Source organism: Artemia sp. Qi Xiang Cuo, unplaced genomic scaffold (assembly GCF_049724085.1).
Source record: "Artemia sp. Qi Xiang Cuo unplaced genomic scaffold, ASM4972408v1 HiC_scaffold_22, whole genome shotgun sequence".
NCBI lineage: Eukaryota > Metazoa > Arthropoda > Branchiopoda > Anostraca > Artemiidae > Artemia > Artemia sp. Qi Xiang Cuo.
Genome location: NW_028297431.1, coordinates 1,324,976 through 1,335,130, shown reverse-complemented (window position 1 = coordinate 1,335,130; position 10,155 = coordinate 1,324,976). Strand labels below are relative to the sequence as shown.

The window sequence follows — 10,155 nt, the reverse complement described above, 5'->3', positions numbered from 1 at the left end:
CCCGCCCCAATTGATGCCACTCTACACCTTTGCGCGGCTGTGCCTCGGGCGGGTGTGTGCTACGATAAATTGTTATTTTTTTCATTTTTTTTTTTATCAGGGAGGCCTGGATTAAATTGGATCACAGCTGAAATGGGGTTACCCTTCTTATTGGGACTAGTCCCCCAAAACGAGAACCATTGATCAATTTTCTTGACTTGGGGGGGGGGGGAGCTCTAGAGAAGACTTATACGATATATAAAATATCACATTTAGATTATCATTATGAATTCCATTCAATAATGTGCTTTTTTAGAGCACTCTACTTACTCAATACATTCCAGGTTTCTAAATTGTGCGTGTGCCACGTAAGTGCATAATTTCTATAGACCAAAGATAGTGTTCGAGTTTATTGGTGATTAACGCTAGCTTGTGCTGTGTTTTTAAACTCCGTGACTGACATGAATGATCAGTAACCCTTCAAGTGAAATACCTGCTGATAGTAATAATTGAGAATACCGATGAGTTGAATTTTTATGCAGTAATTAGTGCTACAGTATTTTGTATAGAGCTTTTGTATACAGTATTTGTTACCCAGTATTAAAAAAAATTAAATTCATTCATGAATATGCAAGGCTGTATTCAGGGGGGAGTAGGGTGGTTTGATTTGACACCCCTCCCTAGATTCTCTAAAAAAGAAACTTGTTTTAAGAATAACCAGTGTCCAGAACACATTAAAACAAGTTCGCGGGGAATCTTGCAATGGATAGCGAAGGCTTGTACGATAGTGTTAGCTAGAAAATCTTCGAAAACATCGCATCAGATTGAAAAGCTGAGTAAAGAGGACGCCTCCCCCTAGAATTAAGCAGTTTATCAGCCCGTAAATAGATCTATGTCGCATTCACATTGTTTGTCATGTCCAGATATTACATTAGCATCTTTTCTAAGGGATTTAGTGTAATTTTGTTTTAAATCTTTATATAAAAATCTAAAAAAGGATTGTTATTTGACATTCCCTGCCAATTTAAAATGTGCATCCGACATACAAAAAACAAATAACCCAAAAAAAAGAAAAAAAGCGACAGTCATTTGAATTCTGATTAGTGATTCGCATATAATCATAACAGAATCTTTTTTTTTTTTTTTTTTTTACTGAGAGTCAGTAGGAGTAATATTAACAAATTTTTACTCAGGACAATTAAAAATAGTAACTCCAGTATGTCAGCTACTCCCCGACCCTCTAAATAATAGCAATTCGAAGCAAACAGAAACTATTCGTTTTTAAAATGTTGAAAGCGACCCCCCCCCCCCCGCTCATGAGCGTACAGCATACATTGTATCTAGCAGACTTTTAAGTCAGTCCCCAACGTATTTTTACCTATTTTAGCTATTTAGTGTATTGAGACTATGTTTGATATATTTCTACTCAGTGCTATAAGTGTGTTATTATCTCGATTTGTATATATAAATGATATAGACTGCTTCTTTATCGGCCTATAAACTTGAAATATATTTATATGCAACATAACCTGCGTTCAATTTTAAATTAATATATGCTTGGATTTTAGTGACTTCCTTTTCGTGTACTTTGATAGGGCGGGGTTTAGGAACACCCTCGGGAAGGGGAGGAACCAGAATTAATGTAGGGGGGTGGGTAGGGGGTCACTGATAAAATTTTTTATTCACATTGGTATTTTTGTCCCTCCACCCCTGGAATTAATACTATGTTTGACTTCGTGGGAACAAGATCCCCCAATCACCTATTGGATCCGCCCATGTGCTAGGGATGAGGATAAGAAAGGCCATGGTACAGGGACTAAAAATGTAGAACGTTGAGGATAAAAATTAAAAGAAACAAACAAAACTGAGGAAGTTAATTGCCGTGGTTTTAATACCAACTAATTTCATTGGAAAATAATAGCCGAGAAAACTTTATTTACATTCCTTTAGGGATAGCTTTCATAATGGTAAAGTGATTCCAGCTTGAGTGTTTTGACACTTCTTTATTTTCTGTGAGAAGGGGAGTAGGGGTGGAGTAAATGAAAACTTAATAGTCAAGCATTTATATCTTAATAATAAATTTTTCCCAAGTTGTCATTAGAGCGTCAAAGAAATTCAACAAATAAAATGAAAAGAGATACGCTAAAAGTGTGAAATTTTATTTTCTGCTAAATTTAATTTATAGCCTACTAATTAAATTGAAAAAAAAAACGAAAAAGTTTCGTCAGAAAATCCTTAAGTATAACTTTCAGGACAAAAAATTAATTCTGACCTCTGTATTTTTTCATGTTATTTTGATACCCGTGTGCATTTTCGGGGAAAGATGGGAATAAATTAAAGACTGCATAGGAAGTGAACATTCAAGCCTTTTTCTTAGTGTACTTTCTCCGGAGTTGATATTAACCAATACTGAGACTGTCAAGAAGGCTTTTTAGTAGCCAATTCGCCCAAGTCCTTAAGAAAATGGCAAATTGCGGTTCGGGTCGGCTTTTTTAACTTTTCGACTTTATACGTCAACTCCTTGCAAGACTTTTGAGATAGGCTACTCGAACTTGTTACAAAATAGTATTGACGTGGCAACTAACTCAGTCTTCTGGAAGCACCCGAAACTAGCTCCCCGTAGAAGTGATGCTCAAAATACCATTAGTAAATTCCTTAAGAGGAGTTCCAAACAGTTCATGCAGCAAAAAAAGGTAATTAGTAAGCATAGTGAGGATTACTACTGGCATTTACTGTTGCATTACTGCGGCCTATAATACCGTTTATGAATTCCTTAAGAGAAGTTTTATCCAGTTGATGAGATAAAAATTGAGGTAGTTATTAAGATTAGTGATGGTTACTAATTGCGTTTAGAGTGTAAAAAAGGTGGTTAGTAAGACTAGTGATAATTACTACTGGTGTTTTCTGCGGCATTACTAGGGCCTTAAACACCATTAGTAAATTCCTTAAGAGGAGTACGACACGGTTGACGCGGTAAGTTCAAGTTCATTTAATTTCTCATTAAATCACTACAAGACAAAATAACACTTTTACAATATGAATCAATGGAAAACAAATATTTACAGGGGGTGCCTACACAGTGAGTTATACTCGAAAACAGGCACCCTAAAAAAAAAAAAAAAAATAATAATAATAATAACAAATGATGAAAAGAAATGATAATACACTAGATATACTGGGAAGAAAATGAGACACCACACTGAACCCACAGCCCACACCTCAAATCAATAAATTACCACATAATTAAATATTTATCAACAATAGCACCGGCCAACATGACTTCAAATAAATGAATAGTTATCTATAATTACTTATTAGATATAGTTTGAATTTAGTTTTAGAAACTGGAATAGAAAAACGCGAATCTATATTACTTTCATAAATATTCCAGAACTTTATTATTGAATTTTTAGGAGAAAATCTGGATCTTTCAATTCGAATTCTAGGGCAAGGTAATTTGGCTGAACTTCTTCTTAAACAATAATTATTCTGGACCAAAGAAACTAAAGAGAAGTTACTAGAATTCAAAGCCAATGGTAGTAATTCTTTTATTTTGTTTTAGTCTGAAAAGGACACAATGTGCAGTAAGGACTAGATCAACTGGCAATATTCTGAAAAATGTATAAAGGCTCTTAGTAGGGGATTTATCGGGGAGGGAAGATGGGGAATCCATCAACGTTTACTAAAAGCCAGTCTCCATTTGGCAGATTCTGCAAATCTGCACCGCCAATCTGTAAATTTTCTTTCAATGGAAACTTCTTTTCCGGCTCCGTATTGGCAGTTTGCAGATACTGCAACCTTCGACTTTGCTTTTTCGCAAGATGGCAGAATGAAAGAATCTACAAAATGGAGACTGGCTTTATGGGGGGAGTTCGACACTCATTTAGTTAAAGCTATCGTTTCTAAATTTATGGGGCGGTGACCCACTTACGTGTCCTAGGGGCATCGAGACCCTTGAGACTATAGGTTGTAGTTTATACTACAAAAGTCTCTCGCTACCTAGAAAAAAGTGTATCGAGCACGAGGCTGGCCAGCACGGAGGATTTTTGGTGGGGGGAGGGGGATTAGGAATTGGGTACTTGTGTATTATATGGGAAACACACTCGAAAACTTGTATAGCGAACATGAGAAATTATCCTTTTTTCTTGGTTTTAATACCAGACAATTAGCTTCGGCTCGGTGGAAAAATACATTGCAGCTATTTTTCAGACTTTATTTTCGAGATGGCCATAAATTTATTTTCCCAATAAACTTTTATTTTATAAACGAACTGAAATAATAGTTACCAATTCTGAGTCAGTGTCAGATGGTATTTTTTTTTCAATAGGCAGTTTTTTTTTCTAAGCACATTTTTTAACTTTTGGATACTATGGGCCATGGTTCGCTCTTTACTAGGTTTTAGCTAATGCTGCAACCATGACAGGCGATCGGACGGGTTTTTAAGCTCATTGAAGTTTCTCGACAATAAAAAAGACAATTATGGCAAACACTTGTCTTAGAATTTGCTTTTAACCACCTTATATGTCAATGTAAACAAATAGATGTCTGATAGAATTTTTAGTGAAAGCTCCCCAATGCTATAAATAATAATCTTTCAGCGACATTTCCTCAGTCTGAATTTTAAGTTTCATGCAATTGCATTAAGACAATGAAAATTTTTTGTTTTATTATTGTATATTTTATTAATGTGTATGAAATATTTGGTTGTGTACCAGGACGAGGTGGAAGGAATAGGGTTCCAAAGAAGCTTATACCCCTAGTTTTTAAACAATATGTATCAAATATGTCTGATAATACACTCGGAGCCAGCCAACAGAGTGAGGGCAGAATCAACAGAGATGATCCTCGGTTTAAAGATCTTGTGCTTAATTATAATTCGGATATTATATTCAAGGATGAAGAAGGTACCAACGCTGATATATTTATGACACCGGTAAATGACCGCAAATAATATTAATTACCAGTGGATTAATTTTATTTGGGGCATGGGGGCAACTGTCCTTTATAGACCCAGGTTTGTCCCCCCCCTCAGCTGAAATAAAGTTTCTTCAAAAATCATGTTAAATCTAAAATTAGCCTGCACAATTGAAGCATCAACAGAAACGGATCAGTTTTCTTTTGTGTATATTTCCTTTTATAGTACTTTTATGTTACCCAATGGCTCAATGTTGGGACTAACATTTTGCGCCAATATTTTTTTTCCTGATTAACTCTTGACCTTGAAAAATCTCAATAAAAAATTGTAGTTAAAGCTTATTTTGCATGATTTTCTTAAAACTTTGAGCGATATAAAATAAAACAATAAAAAAAGCGTCGATTAAATAAATTAATATCAGAGAAATCCAGATTTTAAATTACAAGCTTTTCAAAATCAGCAACATGTCAATATTTTCCCTTGTTATTTGGTTCTACTTTTCAGTGATTAAATGATGTTTTTTTATAATGAGAGTAAATGTCAGCTTTAAAACTTAAAACGAACAGAAATCATTGCATATTTGAGAGGGATGCCTCTCATACGTGTTTTTTTTTAGTATTAAAAAAAAACTTCTTATTCTACTTAAACGGCCCTTGTGTTTTATCAGTTGTTCTAAAAGAATATGGACAACAAGTCAAACTTAGCGTATAGAGCGAGGCATTGAGGAGGGAGTATCTCCCCTCATATGCAGTATGATTTCTTTTCGCTTTAAGTTTCCGCCTATAAAATTCCGCCTATAAATTTTCTTCTGGAACCTTTCGCCAAGAAATTCTCTTTAGTCTACTTTCATTTGAAAAAACTTGTTTGCTTTTTAATTTCTAATGTATTTTCGAATCATGGCGGAAAAACCTCTATATGGGAAATTTATCTTGGAAATTCCATCCTCCCAATGGATAGTTTTCCTCGCAGAAAATTTGCCCATGAATAATTTCTCCAGTGAAAAATTCCTTGGTGGACTGTTTGTCCTGCGGACAGTCCCTCCATCCCATGAACAAATCACCCAGACAATTTTAACATTTCTCAAAATTTTCCCTGGACAATTTCTCTGGAACATCTTTAGATGTAAAATTCAATCAGCGAAGAGAAAATAAGATCAATGTCGAGTTCCGGAAAATTTTCTCTTTAATATTTCCCCTTTTAAGTTCATCCCCAGACACGTCCCTGTCCATGAAAAAGTCTCCCTCTTGAAAATACCCCCTCCCACAACCTGTCTGCCATCTTCTAAATAAAGAAAATACTATATTTCAACAAGAAGCAAAACACATAGTTTATAGAGCTTCCCCCGGGTACTGTGAAGGATCTTGAAAATTGAACAGGAAAATATACTAATGAAAAATTGAACCGACAAAGAGACAGTAGGAACAATTTCGTATAGTTCTGGTAAATTCTCTCATGTAAAATTGCCCTTTGTAAGTTCATACCTGGAAACTTCCCACCCCATGGAAAATTCTCCCCGCAGAAAATACTCCTCCAAAAATGTATGTTTACTTACAAATAAAAATACTATACGTAGACAACAGGCACAATTAAGAACGTACAGTGCTTCCGCAGGATCTGTGGGGCTCTGTCTTCTCTAGAGGCATAGTTATTTGATCTTCCAGATATAGTGAACAAAATGTATATCTAAAAATTTTGATCTGATAACTTCAGGGAAAAAGGGTTTGGGGGCGGGGGTTAGTTCCACTCCAATATTTTTGTCACTTTGAAGGGGCACTAGGGCTTTTAATTTTCGGCCGAACGAGCCCCCTCGTGATATTCTCGGACAATTGGTTTGATACGATCACCCTGGCAAAAAAACCAACCAACAAATGAACACTTATCTGTGATCTTCCTCCTGACAAAAAATCTACGTTTTTGCAGATCGAGGTTTGAACCTTTATAGTAGGGCTCCACAACATGATGAATTTAATGGTGAGCTATTCATTAATATTCCATGACTTTTTGTGGATGTTTCTCCCTTATTTGAAAATCAAGCAAATTTTCCCAGGCTTTTGATGGTTTGATGGGAACCTTCTTTTGATGGGAACATTAAACTTAATAAATTTTAAGTACTTTGAATCAGCATAATAAGCCAATTTTATTATGTATATATTGCTATCAAAACCCCTTTTTTTAAAGTTTCGGCTACTATTGGGTCAAGTCACTCCTTATTTACATGTTGTTACCTCCAGCTGTTTGATTATCTTGCCAGCCTTGTACCTAATCACCTTGTTAAACTTTGTACACGTATTTTTGAGACTCATATAACGAGACTTCCACGACTCAACTGGATTACAGTTTCTTGGAACTAAAGATTCCCCATTGAAAAGCTGCAGAGCCTTTATAGTTTTGGTTGCTGCCGACGCATGCATTGTATTGACTACTAAAACTTCAGAATATATGCCCAAAAAATAGCTTGATTTTGTCATGGCTGAATCACAGGGACTGTCACGGAACTTGCATCTACTGATGCAGATTTAGTAGCCGAAAGGCCAAATCTACATCTCTCTATTGTACTCTCAACTTGGAGAAGATTGTCAGTGGAAATAAATATTCTTATTAAATTTAGATCAAGATAAGTGGCATTTCTATTTTGAATCTCTCCTACAGGACGTTCACCGGTAAATAGCAGAAAAATCTGAGAATACTATAAAAAAATATTGGTTTTCGATATTTACGTTCGATATTCGATATCTATATTGGTTCAGATATATCGATAAATCAATATCAACATTGAATTTCGCCCAACACTAGAAGCACGTATATATGAGATATATCTTTTGAAAAAACTATTGAGCATCCATCTATGATGTTGCGGTAACCCGTTAACCCTGAAAAAAAAAAGAAAAAAATGGGAGACATCAGTTTATCAAAACAAAAAAATTAAATGTCATTGTTGTTAAGGATAAGTAAATATAATTTACAATTACTAATTTTTTTACCATGCTGATTCCAGTGGTAAAATTTTCATTTTGGTCTGAACTCATTTTTTAGGGGATTCAGGCTTTTTTCGAAATCACCATAAATTAGTTTTCGCCATAAGTTTTACTTTTAAGTCAAACCAGAATAAAAATTCAATACCTGACCGCGTGTCAGATGTGAACCTTGTTTTCACTAGACATTTAGAACAAACTTTTCAAACTTTTATTTACAATGGTTTGTGGTTCGCTCTTTACTCGGTTGCATGTCATGCTGCAACCATGATTGTGCCAACATAAGGAGGCGAACCCTAGTAGATAAAAAAGCTAGGAAAAGGCTTTTCAGCCCGAGAATGCCCGATAAAACAGACCAAGCCCTGAATTATTGGCGTGTTTATCAAAATCCCATGCAAATGCTATGTCGTTTACAAGACTATAATTTCCTTAAGGGATGTTACTCTTCAAGCGGAAATGGTTGTGGCCACCAGCGCTCCGGTCTTGCGAGTTAGCCAAATGCAGAGGCATTTTCATATAACTCCGGATCTTATACCCTTTCGTCGCTGTCCTCCAGTAGAGGATCCTCCCGAGACGGTGTTTTGTTTTAAAATACAATATAAACCATTATCAGGCGTATTTTTTATAACTTACGAGACATTTTCACACACTGGTGGCCTTTAATGAGTGTAAATTTGAATTAAAGAGTGTAAATTTAAATTAATTTGAATTAACCTCCTGAATTAATGACCCCTGGTCGAGAGTGTCCCATATTCTATGGACTCCTAGAGACGAGGATCCCCCTTTGTTCGTGCTTCTCATGGAGGTACTTGCATATGTCTAGGGTGTTCTTCACCACGTGGGAACGTGTTGAGTAGTATGGAGGAAGCCACTATTGATCAGTAGAGTCAGCACTAGTACTCAGTGCTACTCCCCCATGGTGAAAAAAGAAGAAAAATTACTGAAATTCAAGGCTTTTATGTATAAATAGAGCAAAAAATATTTCCCAGGGCAAAAATATGCTTTCTTTTCGAGGTTTGGTATTCTAATGCTGGATTTATGTTACAGAGATGCACAGAAAAGCTAAATATACTTGCCATATTAGTGATGAATCAGTGGCCAGGTGTCAAAGTTCGAGTTATAGAAGGATGGGACGAGGAAGGTCTACATTTGCCGATCTCGTTGCACTATGAAGACAGGGCAGTTGATATTACCACATCAGACAGGGACAGATCCAAGTATGGAATGCTTGCTCGACTAGCAGTGAAGGCAGGGTTTGACTGGGTCCACTATGTATCCAAAGGTCATGTTCACGCATCTGTAAAGTGTAGTAAGTGTCACAGCTCCATATATGTCTGTTAAGTTTAATTTGTTACAAAACAAACATTTATTATAATGAATCAACACAGTTTTGTAGTGTTCGATTTTTTTTCTATGACTACTATAAATCTGAGAAATTTTTAGTTTTTATAAATTTGATTAATTTTTATCTTTACAAAATTACATAATTAATTTTAAATACAAACACAATTTTTTATTTTAGTTATTTAATCATTATAAAGTTCTTAGGGAAAAACTCAGCTTTGCCAATGTTATCACGTTTACAATGCTGTTCATCTGTAAAAAAAAATATAAAAAATCATAAATTAGCAATCTAAGGGTTGTGTGCAGGATTTTTCTTTCTTTGGATGATAGTATTAAGGTTGTAAGCACCACAGATGGGACAACGGGACGAAGATCCTGGAAGTACATCGTAGTAGAAAGGGGGGTGTTACTCCGACGAGAACCACGTGGTTTATGGTTTTCTCAGTGAGAATGAAAAAACAGGAATTTTCTCACATTTATGTCTGTTTTCATGGATGGTTATGTGTGTTGTTCAATTTATTTGATGTTTTTCATGGTTGTCAACATCAAATTATGGATGTTTCATCGTTTTTGTCAGTGAGAATGAAAAAACAGAATCTTTCTCACATTTATGTCTGTTTTTATGGTTTTTGTCAGTGAGAATGAAAAAAAACAGGGATTTTGTCACATTTAAGGATGACAACAGCAATTTATGTTCCTGTTTTATGTCTGTTCGTTGTCAGTGAGAATGGACATGCTTGACGCGAATGTTATGAGATTGTTTGGCTAGCCTGGCCTGAGAACTTGATTTACATAATCGCTAGGGGAAATTATTGATTCACGAAGGGGAGAATTAAGAAACATTATGGCTTCTTTAATCTTAGGCCTGAGGGATAAACGTTCTTTAGGTCAGAGAGAAAAATTAATATTCTATTTTTAAGTAGGGCTTCATCGATCTTTAGTGTC

At 35.4% G+C, this 10,155-nt stretch overlaps 1 protein-coding gene across 1 annotated transcript in view; it reads left to right on the top strand.

The window, feature by feature from the left end:
- Positions 1–4,688: 4,688 nt before the first annotated feature.
- LOC148939035 (tiggy-winkle hedgehog protein-like) overlaps positions 4,689–10,155 on the top strand; it is a 6,330-nt gene continuing 863 nt past the window's right edge. The window contains exons 1-2 of the mRNA XM_089107345.1: positions 4,689–4,912; positions 8,914–9,165. Coding sequence (XP_088963471.1) covers positions 4,763–4,912; positions 8,914–9,165 — 402 coding nt within the window. The 5' untranslated portion in view covers positions 4,689–4,762. The remainder of the gene's footprint in view (positions 4,913–8,913; positions 9,166–10,155) is intronic.